General features: G+C 35.1%; 3 protein-coding genes across 4 annotated transcripts; 2 read left to right on the top strand and 1 right to left on the bottom strand.

Moving 5' to 3' along the window:
* Positions 1–3,214: 3,214 nt before the first annotated feature.
* On the top strand, positions 3,215–6,885 carry rps14 (ribosomal protein S14). Its single transcript, XM_084136813.1, has 5 exons — positions 3,215–3,317; positions 3,942–4,092; positions 6,332–6,493; positions 6,611–6,687; positions 6,781–6,885. Exons 2-5 carry the CDS (start codon positions 3,944–3,946, stop codon positions 6,846–6,848), a joined length of 456 nt encoding a protein of 151 aa, XP_083992939.1. The 5' UTR covers positions 3,215–3,317; positions 3,942–3,943; the 3' UTR covers positions 6,849–6,885.
* Positions 6,886–7,624: 739 nt separating this feature from the next.
* Positions 7,625–11,670, top strand: cd74b (CD74 molecule, major histocompatibility complex, class II invariant chain b). Of its 2 annotated transcripts, none has more exons than XM_084136286.1 (6): positions 7,625–8,410; positions 9,373–9,533; positions 9,651–9,736; positions 10,729–10,756; positions 10,867–11,067; positions 11,218–11,670. In XM_084136286.1, exons 1-6 carry the CDS (start codon positions 8,331–8,333, stop codon positions 11,262–11,264), a joined length of 603 nt encoding a protein of 200 aa, XP_083992412.1. In that variant the 5' UTR covers positions 7,625–8,330; the 3' UTR covers positions 11,265–11,670. The 2 variants fall into 2 exon arrangements, with proteins under 2 accessions (XP_083992412.1, XP_083992411.1); XM_084136285.1 differs by having other exon boundaries at positions 8,224–8,410; positions 9,370–9,533.
* A 1,113-nt stretch (positions 11,671–12,783) lies between these two features.
* LOC311096879 (SLC35A4 upstream microprotein) lies at positions 12,784–15,522 on the bottom strand. Its single transcript, XM_084136287.1, has 3 exons — positions 15,387–15,522; positions 14,850–14,948; positions 12,784–13,844 (listed from the first exon to the last, which is right to left on the bottom strand). The coding sequence occupies exons 1-3, from the start codon at positions 15,396–15,398 to the stop codon at positions 13,653–13,655; spliced, it is 303 nt and encodes a 100-aa protein (XP_083992413.1). The 5' UTR covers positions 15,399–15,522; the 3' UTR covers positions 12,784–13,652.
* Positions 15,523–17,842: the final 2,320 nt, after the last annotated feature.

Raw genomic sequence — 17,842 nt, 5'->3', positions numbered from 1 at the left:
AATTCAGCCTTCACGCTCTGCTCTGACTGATGGAATGTAAAATCAGTGAAGATTGGTCACCAGGCGGCGCATATATAGGCTAGGTGTGAAACCTCCAACACTAAGAGCAATTTTGAAGTGAAATGTTATCTAGTGCGGGTAAGGAAAGAGAAGAGAGCGATAATGAGTAATGACACTTTAGAAAAAAATATAAATGAATGTAATTTTGTGATTATCACCACCTTCTCCTCTAAGGTGATTTTAATCCTTTATTTCTTTTTTTATTGTTTAGATGTTCCATATAAACATGAAATTAACATGCATCACCACCATTATTTTTTACAATTATTTTTATTATATATTTATAAAGAAACGACATAAAATTATATATTTTATGTTAAGAATAATTAACAATTACAGCCTCTTTAAAACAGAACAAGTTTTGGATACAAATTCTAGGGCTTTGGATGCCAAAATAGTCTTTTGTACCTTCATTTGGATGTAATTTTATGTCACCGAAAATGTTTATCTTCATTCTCAAAAGAAGCCTCTTTCCATGCGGATTAGCAGACTTACAGCTGATCCTTGTCCCATGAAACATTGGCGTGTCGCTGGTTGGTTTGATATTTAAAACAAACATAAACTACAGCTGCATCTCAATCTGTCAGCAGCGGCAGGGCATCTGTGAGCATGGCTCGCATCCACATCACACACTCATCAAAGCAGAGTGCATATTGGCCGGAGCTGTACACTCCATCATTCTGACACTGCCAATGAGCCGCTACATTAACCACAGACTGTTCATTTACATTTGGAAGGCTGAACACTGTATGGCCACAGTATATATGGCTTGTGTGATTTGTTTTAGTACATGAACATGCAATATAGATGCATGTGCTGTCCTAGAAGACATTCGTCATTTTAATGAAGTCTCTTACTTTTTGGAGTATTAAACCATACTGAAAAATGGCAGGAGATTTTTTTTAAAGGTGTAGTAGCCTATGGATGGTTGTTAGATGGGATTTAATGTTGGGGAAGTTTTCAATAACAGCGTAATATATATCATATACATACTTGTTGCAACATGACACTGGGAAAAAAGAAACTGAAAAAAAATATCTCTTGCTGCTTACAAACAGTATTTTTGTTGACTCTTACAAAAAAAAAGGTTTTATTTCATAACTGTAGTGGCAGTAAATTATTGTATGGGTTTGAAATGTGCTGCAATATAAATGTCTGTATCAACAAATTAATAAAAATTGACTTTATTAAATGATTATTAATACGTGGATAGGTGTAAAGTCACGGCTTTTACAATGTTGCATGAGGGAACTGTTAAGATGTTTAATTATTTGTCATAGTACAAAAAACGAAATGATTTATTCTTACCAGATAAAAGCAGTAAAGCGAGCAGGAGTTAATGACTTACATAACTTGAATAAATTAAGCAAAATAAATCATAAGCATGCATAAGCATCAATTTTTTTGAGAACCATACATATATTCTTTTTTTTTTTTTTTTTACAAACAAGAGTACAAAACCAGTCACATGAGTAAAAAAAATAAAAATAAATTGGGATTTATGTATCATCTGAAATCTGAACAAATAAGCTTTCCATTGATGTAAAGTTTAGGACAATATTTGGCGGAGATACAACTATTTGAAAATCTACCAAACAGCTTATTTGAAACTATTGGTGGTCTTAACTTTCTATTGATATGTCCTTTTTCGGTAGGAAAACTCCCTGTGAAATTAAGCAATTTTCATAAACAAACCTTGTTATGTTGGAATCTTATCTTTAAACACAATTTCTCCCCTCACAACTGTATTCTTTGGAACAATGCATATATACTACACAAAACACTCTTTCTGAATAATTGGTTTATAAGTAATCTGAATACAGTAAACAATCTGCTAAATACAAAAAATGAATTTTATTCTTATGAGCACTTCATGGAAAAATATGGTATTGATACATCTCAAGAAGAATTCGAAATGGTGATTGAGTCTATTCCTGTTAGTCTTGTTTCTTTAGCGCAGAGCATCAGACAGATACTTCTCTATCTGTAACAGTCGGTTCTCCTGCTATTTCTGGCATTCCACTTACAGATAAGAGATGTAACAATACTTTTATTAGAAACATACTTGATCCTGCCAGTACTCCTATATGTAAACACCGATGGACTTTACTGGACAAGAAACTATGGAACATGATCTTCCTGCTACCTCATCAGTATATTATTGTAAATAAAATCAAAGAAGTTTTATTCAAAATTGTTCACAGGTATTACCCTTCAAAAGCAAACATCTGTACTTTTTTTCCAACTGTGTGTAACATTTGTACATTCTGTGGCTGTGAAGGAGAAACCATTGAGCATGTTTTTGTTGATTGTCCCCTTGTAGCTTCCTTTTGGTCCCATTTACAAAGATTTATTTCCCAAAACATAAAAAAGAATATTTCTCTAAGCAAATTTGAAATACTTCTTATAGTCACTGAGCCATATTTATCAGCCAATGAAAAATATGTAATTAACTTAATTATTATTTTAGCTAAATATTATCTGCACAAAATGATTTGGCAAAGAAGCAAACCCTCCTTTTACAATTTCAAAATTACAGACCTTAAAACATATTGGAACAGCATTGAAAATTAAAAAAAAAGAACAACAAATTAAACAAAACAATCAAATTATTTCATTATTTTAACTTTAATGCATAAGCAGACCCCTAAGTGTTTTTCATTTATGTATCTATGTGTTTTGTTATTTTATTTCTATTTTATTTCGGATCTTTTCCTGTCTCTTATTTTGTTCACCTTGTTAAGATCAGATATATGAAGCTGTATATTGATTCAATTTCGTATACGTGTTAAAATTGTACTTTGACAAAATGTTAATAAAATTTGTGGAAAAAAAAAAAAAACTATTTGAAAATCTGGAATCTGAGGGTGCAAAAAATGTTTTTATAATAATCTAAACATTGAGGAAAATCGCCTTTAAAGTTGTCCATTTATGTTCGCGATTTTTGCTGCATTCACTCACAAAAATAAATGTTTTATATATTTACGGTAGGAAATTTATAAAATATATTCATTGAACATGATCTTTACTTAATATCCTAATGATTTTTGGCATAAAAGAAAAATCGATAATTTTGACCCATACCCATACCAAATATACCCGTGCTACTTGAGACTGGTTTTGTTATCCAGCGAGGAGTATACATAGGGGACTTTTATTCTATGTACTTTTACTTCCGCTTGTAGAGGTTGAACTTTCAACCCGGCAGCGATTTCTCTTTCCTTTCCTGTTTCGGCCTCGATTAGAGACACACATAGGTAAGAGAACACTGTTACAATCCGTTTAAATCCTACCTTTATAAAAAGTGTGAAATATAAAATTGAACTTCTGTAACGTCCCCAATCATCTCAAGCACCAGTAAAACGTGATATTACTCCCATAAACGGTGATAAATGCAGTATTTTAAGCGGATTATCAGTGTTGCTGTAGCGGGGTCCTGCACCATATTAGTCTGCCCAGCGCCGCTGCACGAGCCGCTACAGTTACAGATATACTCGACTGCTTTACAGTACGTGTGGGGAAATAAGCTTAGTTTATCGCACAAATCAAACGTCTTCGTTAAAAATATCTTAAACGTTTTAATGCTGAACGTGCTCTAGGTTTGTTAACACAGCTTTGGCGTCTAAATGCATGTCGGTGGATCCTTTGGCCTTTCAAGATTTTTTCCTTTAGTATTTCATGATAACAGTCAGCAGTTAACGTTAAATTAAGTCAGTTTATAATGCTATGACTAACTAGTTTAAACGCGCAGTCGTACACCAGCACGTCTTTACGAGAACATTAGAAGATATGTAAATAAGAGAGACCTTGTTTAACTTTATTATGAGACGCTGGGAGTTTTTCATATGTTGACCTGACTGTTGAATATTGATGTTTTTCAGCTATGGCACCTCGCAAGGGTAAGGAAAAGAAGGAAGAGCAGGTCATCAGTCTGGGACCTCAGGTTGCAGAAGGCGAGAATGTTTTTGGAGTCTGCCACATTTTCGCATCCTTCAATGACACCTTTGTGCATGTCACTGACCTCTCCGGCAAGTAAGTAACCCTAAAATGTGGAATAAAATATGTATGCAAATTAAAAGCACAAATACCAGCAAAACAATTATTTTGCTGCGCAATGAAGTGTACATTGATATGTTAAACTATTTTGTTAACTTCTCAACCCTTATCGTAGTTTACTCAAAATGAATGTGATGACTTCACTTATCTCAGGGTTTTTTAAAAAAAGAAGTATTCTTAAAAGCGTTATAAGCCATGAACCAAGCCAACCAGCTTACGAGGTGAATCAGAATATTCAAAATTTAAATTTGAAGCTAAAAGTATTTGAAAAAAGGACGGAAATACAAAGGAGCAAGACTTTTACATTAGTGTATGGCTTTAGTGAGGAAAAGAACTACAATCCCATGAAGCATTGCAAAGTCAAATTAAACAGAGTAATATAAACCTACTAATTTAAACATTTTGATGTATATGTGTATGTATATATAGTTTTGCAAAATGTGTATATACAAACAAGAATTTTGAGTGTAGGGTGACTCTTGCGTTATTTGCAGTGCTTCATGGGAGTGGGAGGAGATGAAGGACTTTTTTTGTGCATTTTGATTGTGGTGACTCTGATTGGTGGATTTTTCTGTACTACATCATGGGTAATATAGTTTTTCAAAAGTTAAGTTGAAAATATTGGGGCTAACGGCTTCAGCAGAAGCGAATATTATGGTGTAACAGCCTCGTAGCCACATTAGACTGGTAATGAGAGAGCGGACACGGCTGCCAGCAGGGATGAAGAATCTGACTGCCGAATACCACATAATTTCAGATCGATAACTAGCTTATACATCACTAACAAGTGGCAGAAGGAATGGGACGAATATAAAATAAACCGTATGAAATAAACCCCAGTATAAAGTGTCTTCCATAACTTCAAATCAACACATGACCAAGTTGTCTTCACTAGGTGCCGACTGGGTCACTCAAGACTTACACATGGGTTTCTAATGATTGGTGAAGTTCCTCTGTCTCTCGTGTCAAGTTCCTCTGACTGTTAAACATATTCTGTTGGTCTGTAATTTTATGAAAATGCTTTTTAAAAAACATGTTTACATGGAATATTTCGGAATGTTAACCCGAATGTTCTATAATTTTAGATTTTCTATATTGTCAAGTTGAAACGCTTTCTATAATTAAGGATTGTTTGCCATGCACGTAGCGTTGATGCTAACATGGTGTTAAAAATTTAATAAACAACCTCGTAGCTCACAGTAGCTCTGTCTTTAACTCTTTCCCTGCCAGTGTTTTAAGTCGCCAGCCACTGCCGGCTTTAATCATTTTCACAATTGTCATGACCCCCCAGAGTATTTTGTTACATGAATATCTGAACATGCAATATATCTATAGTTTAATTTAAAAAAAAACAAAAAAAACATTTTGAACAAATCACATTTGTCTAAAATACTACATGCATAAGTAATGTTTATAAAGCTTGTTTCTACTTATTCTTCACCTGTGTTTTGATCAGGAGATTCAGTAATCTTTCAGAAGATGTGATAGCGCCCCCTACTGTATAACAGTGAAAACATGCAGTGCCAGAAAATTGTCCATGGCAGGGAAGTGTTGTCATAAATGATGGAAAACTTTGTGAATTTTGTAGAAAATGGTGGGGAAAGAGTTAGGAATTTAAGTGTTCGTTAAAAATCAACATTCCTATTGAGAAAATGAATCTTTTGTGTTAAGTAGCCTGACTGTTGCAACAAGATATGTGTATATATATATGTATATATATATGTATATATGTGTGTGTGTGTGTGTATGTGTATGTATATATGTTGAAATAATGCAGGCTGATAAAGTGTATATTGCTAAGAAAAATTTGTTCCCGTTTGGAGAAAATGAATGGGATGATTTTTACTTCCAGAACCGGCTGTTGCACTCCATTCACTAACAATTTAGCCTTTTCCTTTAGTTCTCAAATATTTGATATCCTAAATATGGCCATTAGATTCATCACACAAGGTTTATATCGATGGCATGTGGACATGAGATGAAGTTCCATTAAACATCTATGGTTCTTGCACATTTCGCCATAAAAACCCTGGTCTTCAGTGACTTTAATTTTGGTCTTCCTCTTACACAGGCCTATTGTTTTTTGTTTGTTTGTTTTTTTACCATGTGATGTTGACTCTTCATTTTTGGGTGAACAAAATCTTTTCATGTGATTTTTGATGTTGCATTCTGGTGATAATCTTCTGATTGAGTTTTCCTTCCTCTTGATCTTCAGAGAAACAATCTGCCGTGTCACTGGTGGGATGAAGGTGAAGGCCGACAGAGACGAGTCCTCCCCTTATGCTGCTATGTTGGCGGCTCAGGATGTGGCTCAGAGGTGCAAGGAGCTGGGAATTACTGCCCTGCACATCAAGCTGAGGGCCACTGGTGGAAACAGGTGAGACCTTCACCGACAGGGACTGACGAGAAATGTCATGGTGTGAGTGTGGGGTTATGGGAATGAAGAACATGGGCTTGCATCATGATTTACTTGTTCCTTTCCCCCCCCCTTAAGAACCAAGACACCTGGACCAGGGGCACAGTCTGCCCTGAGGGCTCTGGCTCGTTCTGGCATGAAGATCGGCCGTATCGGTACGTTTATCTAATGAAGACTGATCTCTGTTCAGTGGGTTATAAAATAGTTTTTCGTGAGGAAGTCTCATTCACTTTCACTTTCTTTTCCAGAGGACGTCACCCCCATTCCATCAGACAGCACCCGCAGAAAGGGAGGTCGTCGTGGACGTCGTCTGTAAACTATTGGATTTTTTCAGAATAAAGTGTCAAATAATACTTTTGCCTCCTGTCTTCACTGAAGCACAAGTTGAGTTCTTATGATTGCACTGATTCCTGTGTTTGGCTTCCTTTAGCTGATTATACATGTCTAACCGGTTTAATGGATAATGTTCTGGTGCGTTTTGAAACCAAATGAATGAATGCTAGGGGAATACCAAGAAAACATCCTTATTCAGATTATGCCAGAACATTTAATTTCCTCATTCCAGAAAGTATTTTAAGATGTGCAGAGACTGAAGATGTGATTCAAACTGCAAAAAGTTAAAAACTAAAACTGAAATTTGAGACTCGCCTACAAGTAATATCAGACGGCAAAGTATGACCACCTGACCATGCAGACTTGCATAAAACACGTATTGTGCTCTAATTGAGTGGTTTTAAATGTCCTTGGGTACATCTGTACCAAGTTGGGAGACAAACTGTTGGGTGTATTTACTGTAATTTAATTTTCTTGAAAAAGTAAAGCAAGGGATTACTCTTAATTTTTCTGTAATTTAATTAGTTGCTTCCGATGTAGTTGCATTAAATACTGTATATAGACTATAGATCAATTCTATATAAAACAGTGGATCAAACATCAAAATTCAACGTCAAATGTTAAAATGTAGGTTTTCCCTTTTTTTTAATATATATATATATATATATATATATATATATATATATATATCCTTCAAGAATAATTTATGCAATTGTTGATTTGAAAGAATTAAAAGGGGAGTGTCATGTCTTTTCCTGTATTGTTCAACTGGTCGAGGTTGATATGGGATTTAGAAAAAAATAAGTAATGCAATACTTTTTAGAGTAATTAGTACAGCAGTCTAATTAAACTGTTGAAGATATAATTAATGGCTAGTAATTCATTAATTTTTTAGAGTAACTTACCGAACACTGGGGACAAACAAGATGAGTGAAAGTGAAAGTTGCACTTTAATATGTAATTTTAATCCTTTAAAATAGAAAAATAACTATATCTTGTTTAATTATGATGATCCGTGTCAGACATTAACAAAAGATAAGTACTGTCATTCATTATGGCTTTATTGCACATTTATATTTGGTAAGTATGTTTCAAACGGGTTTTTTTTGTTTGTTTGGGTTTTTTTGTGCCAGGGGCTCCATAAGATAAATCTCACGAAATCGATTGCGCCTCGAAAATTACTGACAGATTTCCTTAAAATGTTAAAAATCGCACTTCGAAAAATGAATGCATGAGGCTAGTATGAGGAGGAACAGTATATTCAAGTTCATGTTTGTCTGACAACTGATGATGCAGCGCGTCTTATCCAATGAAATAATGACCTCAATCTGCTCTGTAGACACTTTCATCCGAGTGTCACACTGCAAGACTCTCAGTTCTCACTTTTTCATATTAGAGAGCTGTTATAAAAAATCCCCTGATCAAATTACCAACATTTTGAGAAGTTCCTGCCAGTAAATCAGCAATGTCCACCGACAGCACCGACGGACCGCTTCTCAGAGCTCCGAGTGAGCAAACTTCAATCAACATGGGACCTCAGGGAGGGTGAGGAAACCTTGGGGTTTTATTTCTTTTAGAAACAAATCTTGGTTTCTCTCAATTATACATGCTAAATGTAGGTCAACTAAAGTGGTTAAAGTGGTGTGCTAAGTGGTTGAAAATACCTTGATTGGTAGATAGCTTTTTTTTTTTCTTTTTTTTTTTTTTTTACTGATTTCTTCCATAAATAAGCAGAAAATTTGTGTAAAAACATAAAACATCGCTATACATTTGAAGTCCTCACTAGCAGTGCTTCATAAAAAAAAAATGCTATAATGTGTTGTGTAAGAAATATAGGCGTTTTTTTGTCATCGCAATGTTTTTGTTTCTGCGTATCACATCATTGCACACATTGCGTATTCATAACTCAATACAACTTAAAATGATATTTCACCCCCCCCCCCCCAAAAAAATATTTTTTGTTATCATTTACTCACCCACAAGTTTTTCCAAACCTGTATAAGTTTCTTTCTTCTTTTGTTGAACACAAAAGCAGATATTTTGACGAATGTCGGTAACAGTTGACTGCACACAGACTTCCCTAGTAAATGGTTTGGTTACCGACGTTCTTCACTCTTATCTTCTTTTGTGTTCAACACAAGAAAGAAACTCATACAGGTTTGGAACAACTTGTGGGTGACAAAACTTTCATTTTTGGTTGGACTATCCCTTTAAATGACGCTCTATTATTCTGTTTTCTAGACTGTCTTTTGTTTTGAATAATGTAAACCGAAGTTCATCAAACGTCTGTCCACTTGACACAGAACAGTTTTAATCCGGGCGTCTTTGTTATAATCTGTTCGTGTTGTAGCTACACCTCGCCACCACAGCATGTCACTCTTATTTTAAATTTGTTTTTATTTTTATTTTTATGTTATTAAGTTTCAACAACACAAACAAATTATGAAATCTCAGAATATAACCATATGTCGCTCGTATGAATCCACCGGTTCTCTGTTTGCCAGCAGATCTAACAGTCAGGCCCTGAAGGTGGCAGGAGTGACTCTGCTGGCTGGAATACTGATCGCAGGTCAGGCCTTCACCGCTTACATGGTGTACAACCACAGAGAGCAGCTCAACACCCTCGAGAGACGCAACGACCGCCTGCATGAGCTCAGCCAGAAGTTTGGTCAGAGAACTATTACCATCTTATTATGGGCTTCCGTTCAGACTACCATTTCAGTCATCATTAACCCATTACCATAGATGTTCTATTAACTCTGGCTTTCTTCCCTTTTTTGTGCAGCCATGCGCAATCAAGGAGTTCCCATGAAAATGCAGCTCCCTATGAGCTCCCTCGCTCTGACTCTCGACGACTCGACCAAAGAGAAGGTAAAGCTCATTTCCTCTTGATCTTGTTGTAATGTGAACCGGCGGCCACGAGGTGTCAGGATCGAGTCCGAAAATCAAATCAAGTTTTAGGGCTGCGTTTCTCAGACGGGTTTGCTTTAGAAATTGTGATGCCATCGGTCAAAAGTTTGGGATAATTCTTTTTTTTTTTTTAAATGTAAAAATACAGTAAAACAGTAAAATAGGGAAAAAAAATTAAAATGTAATTTTCTAATTTAATATTATTTTAAAGTGTAATTTATTCCTGTGATGCAAAGCTGAATTTTCAGCATCATTACTCCAGTCTTCAGTGTCACATGATCCTTCAGAAATTATTAATTTCATAATTTAAATTAAATTAATAATTTTAGAGTTATTAATAATACTTCTTATTATCAATGTTGAAAACAGTTTTTTGCTGATTGATATTTTTGTGGAATTTTTTGAGGTAAGCAAGATTATTTAAATGAAAAAAATAAGAAATGAAATAAAATATTAAGAAATTAATATACTTTTATTCAGCAACGACATATTTAAAAGACATTAATAACATTTATATGTTAAAAAGAGATTTCTATTTTAAATAAATGCTATTCTTTTGAACTTTTTCATCAAGGAATCCTGAAAAAAGAGGAATTATTATAAATAACTGAGCACCAATAACAACTGACAGTAAATGAGCTGCAAATCAGCATATTAGAATGATTGAAGGATCATGTGACACTGAAGACAGGAGGAATCATGCTGAAAATTTCTTTTAAAATGATTTATTTTTAAAATATAAAACAGTTCTTTCAAATCAAACTGTTTTTACTGTATTTTGATCAGATAAATGCATTCTTGGAAGTATAAGAGAAACATTTAAAAATCGCAATTATTACAAACTTTTGACTGGCAGTGTAGAAACAGGAAATGATAAATAAAAAATATAAAAACATACAATATATAAATCCTGCCATCTACAGCTCTCATGTGTTGTTTTTTCTATATTTCAGGATTCCCCTTCCTCATCTGCCAAACCAGGTATCAAGATCTTGTCATTGTCAAACACCAGATTTAGTTCTCAGCAACTGTATGTCCTCTGCTCACACACACACACACTCATGTATGCTCTGTTAATTTGTGTCCCACAGAGCCCAGTGTCCTGTCCCAGTGCCTGAAGGAGGCCGCCGGGGTGGCCAAGAGCCCCCTGCCGTCCTTCCGCCCCAGGTGTGATGAGAACGGGGACTACCAGCTCCAGCAGTGCTGGGATGAGACTGAATGGTGCTGGTGTGTGGACAAGAGTGGCGTTCAGACTCCTGGTTCTCTGACCAAGGGTCCTGTTCAGTGCCCCGGTATGAGCTGAATACTATATAGATGAGAAAAATCCCTCAAGTTGTTCCAAACCTGTCTGAATTTCTTTCTTCTGCTGAACACAAAAGGAGATTCATACTTTAAATGTACTCAGCTCTGATATTAAAGCATGCGTCACTTCTTTATTTTAGCTGATAAAAAGGTGATGGAGCCTCTGCTGGGAGAAGATGGCCACTGAAGAAGAGCAGTGAAGACTTCTTAAATATCATATTCTGGTGTCTTTATCTTTAACAGCTGAACTTTCACATTTACTTTAGATTCATAGCTTGGTTTGAGGTAAGCATCTTAGCTAGATATTTTGCTGCCATGAAAATTTAAAAGTTCATTGTGTTTCGTATTGTACTGGTAATAATTAGACTTTAATAGATCATCTGTAGCAGTGTTGACCTTTTATAAAAATCTTTCACTTTAATTACAGAATTGTACTATTGTTTTTGTTTTTTAACTTACAACTAAACTAACATTTAATTACCTTTTATTGAATATTTGTAGACTGGATGATGAGAGATAACTATTATATGGAAGGATAGAAAATGGATGATGGATAGCTAACAAAGATGGATAATAAACTTAATTGCTAACCATCTGTGTTATCTGTTTGTTTTGGACAAATACTTGTACTTTCAAGTTGAATGGCAAAGGCTGCGTTTGATGTGAATTTCCATGACCCAAGGGATACTTGCAAATATTTTAGGATAGCATGCATTATTTAAGGCTAGAGCAAACACACTCACACACGATTTTATCATATTTTCAAATTCTGGGTATGATTTTTATGTTGTGGGTAAAAACATTTAATGTTAATACTTCTCAAACATTACAACAAAAATTAACATGAGAACAAATTCTTTTTACAACTGTACTTAATTATTTAATTTAACCATTTGTTTAAAAAAAATTACTTTAAATTAAATTACTTTTTTGTAATTTTTGTTGATTTAAAATTTTGATCTCTTTTAAAAGTTTTATTTTATTTTTGTGTGCTTTCCTGAAGCTGAAACAGTAGAGCATGGCTCCAGAAACGGCAAAATCATGCGTTCAATTTCCAGTGAAATGAACAGTCTTGAACTGATAAAAATGTACGCCTTCAACGCAGTGTACATTTCTTTGGATAAAAGTGTCTGCCAAATGCATGAATGGAAATTTAAATACCCTCAGAGGGTTAGGTGAGAAACTGACATTTCAAAAAAAAAAATATATATATATATATATATATATATTTGGGGTCTGTGCAGTTGTGAATAACCATGAAATTGTGTCAAATTGACCCGTGAACATAAAAAATCAGCATAACTTTTGTACGTGCATTCCACAACACTTTACCTTAAATCAGAAAATCACAAAATGTTCATAAATATTCATATTGAAATTTCCAAAAATTCATATATATAGCTTCTCCTAGCTTAACCAGTATTTCCGATTCGTCAAACTGGGGTGCGTTTCCCGAAAGCATCGTTAGCCAACTATGGTCGCAAGTTCCCTCGTTACCAATAGAGTTCAATGGACATTGCGATGAACTTGCGACCATAGTTGGCCAACGATGCTTTCGGGAAACGCACCCCTGACCCGCAACATAATACAAGGGTTAAAAGGTGATTGGATTGTATATCATGGCCCAGAATTCCATAACATTTTTAAAGATTTAACTCTTTTTGTTAACACTTTTTCTACAAAAATAAATAAATGAACTTTTCGCATACAATTTTCTATAGAGAGCAATCTCTATATTGAGATTTTATTCATTAAAATAGAACATTTTCAGAAATTCTTGGAAAATATAGCTTGCATGCAAAGTATGTAAAAGAATCTCTTCAAAAACATATCACGCATTATGGAAATAAGCGCAAAGCCAAAACAAAAGAACATCAAGCGAAGAAAAGAAAAAACTACTGTTTTTAAATAATTCTTTGCGTAGAAAAATGATGAATAAAAACATACCACTTGAATGTAACACTGCATCTGAAAACCAACTGCGTGCGAATTAGTTTTCATGCTCTCGTTGGGCTACTTCCTGTTTTCTATTTCACTTCCATTGGCTGACTTCCATTATTATTCATTACAAGCAGAAGTGGTAGAGTTGAGAGTGGTAAAGTGCAACATATATTTATTCAAAAAAAACTATATCAAACATTTCAGCAACTCAAGTCCAGCAACATCTGATATTTGACAGGTACAGGAATTGTTCAATGCCAGACATTATTTACAGAGTGTGTTGGGCCTGATTGTTCACCTGTTTGTTTTAGTGCATATTTGGCAAAAAAAAATATTCATGTAACAGACAGAACATTAATACCAGAAGCATTATGAAGGACTGATAAAGTTTTGACCATTTGCATCATCATGAGGAATTTGGGTTTATATAAAAACACAGCACTCATCAATTATAAATAGAAAACAGCCTAAACCTGCAAACCAGAGAAGCTCAATTATTTTATATACACAAAGTGTCATTGAAATATATCCAGTTATTCTGTGGTCTGATGAGTGGCACCCTCAGTTGAGGAGGTACATGTTGAAGTTCTTGAAAGAGGCATTGTTTTTCTGAGATTGTTTTATATGGCTCCCTCTATCTCTTCTTAAATGAGCTGAAGTAGTTTTTGATGGTCTGCTCGATGTTAGGCACTTGATAGCTCTGAGCGGCATACATGCCTGTACAGGTTCCTACAAGAACTCCCAGGATCGCAGAGGAGCGGAGCTTCGCCACCACATACCCAGCCAGAAAGCCCTTGAGGAAGGGAGAACTGAGCACACTTCCACCCTAGATTGAGGAAGAGGGCAAGAGGCGGAGAGTGAGAGAGAAAACAAAGAACTTCATTAAGCCAAGTGATCATACAGACCCTTTTCACATTTACGGGGTTAACTTACATTTACTATTGCATTTCCACAACTTTCCAACAGAGGCTATCTAGAAAGTAGAGCAGCTGTATAATGCGGCTTCCAGAAGTAAAAACACCATTCATTTTCTCCATAAGAGAATTAAGCAATAAGCCCCGCGAAGCCGTGTTTCACAGTGGATTTAGAATAGCTAAGGGACGTTGTTAAAACCCTCTTAGCTGTTCTAAATCCACTGTAAAACACGGCTTCAATGGGCTTATTGCTTTTATATACTCCATAAAAATATTCATTTTATTCATAAAATAAACACCAGCAACAAAAAATATAACGTTATAATAACACATGTATTCCTCCGCCAAGCAGTGTAGTTCCAAAGAGGTTGCTAAGCAACACATGCAGCAACAAAGTATCACAAACGGCAGTTGCGCAGTAATACTAATGTAATGCGGCCACAGGTGTATTTTTGTTGAGTGATTTACAACGGCTTCGAACGCGGCTCAACCAATCAGAATCAAGGACTGGAACTATCTGTTTTATAATTGAATTTTTTTAGCAATAACTTATAAACCTTTAAAAGACAGACCAGCTGTAAACTACGAGGTTGCTAATCGATGGTTTATGCTTTTATTGAAGCCACTATTTTCACTTTTTTATTTTAGTGATTTAATGCCAGGGTAATATAAGTAAGTTAGAGAATTGTGAATTTTCATTTGAATTATTATTGTTTTAATTAAATATAACCACGCTAGATTAACAATGTTCATTGTTGCGACAATGATTTAAAATGTACCTTAACACTATTTCATCCTCAGTAAATAACAAAGCAAGTAAAACAACCTCAATTTGTAATTACTTTCATTTGTACACTCTAACTGATGTATAAAATAATATGACAAAAAATGTGTTCGACAAAAATATAAAGTCCTGCCTGTGGAATTCCAACCCCAACTTCATCCTCCATCCGACGCTGAATGTCTTCGAGCTGGCCTTTCAGCAGAGACAGGTCTTTCAGCTGCCGGAATGGATCCTGTTCAAGAAACATAAAGACTGAGAAATGTACAGCAAACAAACAAACAAACAAACAAACAAACAAACCCATCATCATAGTTGTGGTTGATGGGACCGTCAGCAGAATGAGTCATCGCGGGTGTGCCAGCAGAAAAGGAATTGCAATTCTATCTTACATGTTTCATTAAAAATATATATTATGGGATAGGGATAAAATACAGGTTCTATGATAACTGACAGATACATGACAGGGAAACGCATGTAACAGAGTGATGTCTGCTGAACTGGACAGGGTCGCTAACTCAAACACTGAACTGCAGAATTTGTTTTCTTTCCGTTGTTTCGCGGACACTAAATGCCATGACTAAATAGCTAAACAGTAATCGAGAACAGTATCAAATATACAGAACTTAAAGTGACTTGTAAAAATTATAATTAAATTCGGTGGCACACCAACCTTGTCCGCCATGACTGCTTGTGCGGGATCAGCGATTCTGAGCTCGATTGAGCAAGCTAAAAGCTATATAGATCGCGCTCTAAGTTTGATTACATTGGTCTGTCTCATTCTCTTCTTCTTTTGAGGTTTTAATGGCGGTTGACAAACAACGAAATGGTGAATTACCGCCATCGATTGGTATGGAGTGCGGATTCAAACGTCATTATTCTCCTTCCCTTTTTATATCCTCTCTCCCACAAATTTTATTGATGAAGGACAACTATAACACTGATTTTGTTGAATATCTTGTTACCTTGTGTTTTGTTCAGCACTTTGATCAGCCATGTTTGCTGTTTTTAAATGTGCTGTATAAATAAAAACAAATTTGAACCTTGAATATCTGCTATCATTTATATTATTATTATTAATGCTTGATATCTGCTATCTTTGCATAAATTTTGTTTCAGGATCCTTTTTTCTGACGCCGTTTCTTCTTGCCCACAGTATTCACTCCTTCCTGTATTATGTATCCCCGTTTTATAAAGTGTACCATTTAGTCTTGTGTATACAAATCTTAACCTTGATATTATCTCATCTCTCCTGTTTATGCCTGCACATCTAATCTCTTCCGTCATTTCCTCTCTTCCTCCCGTTGTTTTTGCCACCTTTTCTTCAACCTTTTACTCAATATTTCAAAATAAGTGTGCTTTAAAGCATGACATAAGATTTAGCCTATTAAAACATAATCATTTAATACTTGACATTATTACAAAGTGCACTTTTTAATAGTGTGCTGAAGTGTGTTAAGAAACTATCATGAAATGGGTGCTTTTATTTCATTAATATTACATTGTCAGCAAGTTGACCTACAGTTTTTTAAAAATATATACATTTAAAGGGATAGTTCACCCAAAAATGAAAATGTCGTCATCGTTTGCTCACCCTCATGTTGTTCCAAACCTGCATGAGTTTCTTTCTTCTGTTGAACACAAAATAAGATATTTTGAAGAATGTTGGTAATAAGACAGTTTATGGTTGTCAACATTCTTCACATTATCTTTTTTTGTGAGTGTGTTCAAGCAGAAAAACTCATACAGGTTTGGAAAAAACATGAGGCTGAGTAAATTATGCCAAATATATATATATATATATATATATATATATATATATATATATATATATATATATATATATATATATATATATATATATATATATATATATATATATATATTATAATATTTATAACATAAATAATAATATTTTTTTTGGGTGAACTAACCCTTTAAGATTTGAAGTACACTACAAGTGCACACTCAATACATTTAAGCGCACTTCATATTCAAAAGACAATTGAGACTGGAACGGTTTATGCTTTAATTTTCAGAATGTATGAAATGATTTTCATATTTCAACAACGATGAAACCTATTTCATAACCTACATCAACTGTGGCTTAGACATAGGCCTGCAATGTACATAAAATATAATTATGGCACTATGCTATCGTTACAGCAGCCTATTCCACTGATTATGAACGCGCGCGCCCGTCTCCATTTGTGACTGCAGAAGCAGACAGACGCTCGCGACAGAGAAGTCGTTGCCGTGGCAACCAGTCCAGAGTGATGATGCAAACGGAGCCTGGACGATGACGGACTTCGCTTGAATTCATGACGGGAGGAATTAAGGTGGACCAACACAACACAACGCAACCCACAAACCTTCACACCCCACAGCTCTTTACTGACCACGACCATTTCTTAAAGAATATTTAATGTGCGGGTCATATGTTTATATTATTGTGTTTACAACACGCGCTCGGTATTTAGTAACATTAGCTTGCTAATCTCATTAAATCACATCTTAAGATGTTTTCCAGAAACGTTTTATGAAGTCTAATGAAGCTGTTAGATTACAAATTAATAAAAAATTCCTCGCATAACAATAACATAAACTCTAATAGCATATTTCGATATTGAAACAATACAATATAGGGGTTTTAAATGTACGGAAAGTTACCCAATGTCAAAAAATGAGAATTTGTTGCACTCTTCACATTACAGATGGTGCTTCTCTGCCTCATTGTGTGGAACAGATTGGAGACACTAATTCTTCTCAGGAACACACGTCACAGTTTGTGCCCTGTATGATTAATGAAGAAGAAAAAAAATACTACAACCCTTTTTGCTCTATATAGCCGTATGTATCTTCTCCATTTAAAATATTTACACCTACATTATTATCAGCTATGTTCAGCCATCCTTAAGGCATACCATGAGCTTAGGGGGGCAAAGAGAGCTAGCGAGAGAGGGATGGGAAGGAGGGGGAATAGCTGCAGGCATTACTGAATTACAGAGTCCACAGACACACACACACACACACACACACACTGACAGAGAGAGAGAGAGAGAGGCAATCTCACAAACAGCATCACTCTCAGCTTGACGGAACGACAGTGAACAGAATAGGGAAGAGAAC

This window comes from Abramis brama, assembly GCF_963993115.1.
Source record: "Abramis brama genome assembly, chromosome: 15".
Lineage (NCBI taxonomy): Eukaryota > Metazoa > Chordata > Actinopteri > Cypriniformes > Leuciscidae > Abramis > Abramis brama.
The sequence above is the reverse complement of the archived record's forward strand: the minus strand, read 5'-3'. Positions and strand labels throughout refer to the sequence as shown.

Excerpts from the sequence above, each read along its gene's own strand:
- rps14 (XM_084136813.1), top strand. The coding sequence starts at position 3,944 with ATGGCACCTCGCAAGGGTAAGGAAAAGAAGGAAGAGCAGGTCATCAGT. Across the intron at positions 4,093-6,331 it reads GTCACTGACCTCTCCGGCAA|AGAAACAATCTGCCGTGTCA; the intron begins GTAAGTAACCCT and ends CTTGATCTTCAG. Across the intron at positions 6,688-6,780 it reads CATGAAGATCGGCCGTATCG|AGGACGTCACCCCCATTCCA; the intron begins GTACGTTTATCT and ends TTTCTTTTCCAG.
- cd74b (XM_084136285.1), top strand. The coding sequence starts at position 8,331 with ATGTCCACCGACAGCACCGACGGACCGCTTCTCAGAGCTCCGAGTGAG. Across the intron at positions 9,534-9,650 it reads TGAGCTCAGCCAGAAGTTTG|CCATGCGCAATCAAGGAGTT; the intron begins GTCAGAGAACTA and ends TTTTTTGTGCAG. Across the intron at positions 11,068-11,217 it reads GGGTCCTGTTCAGTGCCCCG|CTGATAAAAAGGTGATGGAG; the intron begins GTATGAGCTGAA and ends TCTTTATTTTAG.
- LOC311096879 (XM_084136287.1), bottom strand. Across the intron at positions 13,845-14,849 it reads TTGGGGTTGGAATTCCACAG|GGTGGAAGTGTGCTCAGTTC; the intron begins GCAGGACTTTAT and ends TCCTCAATCTAG.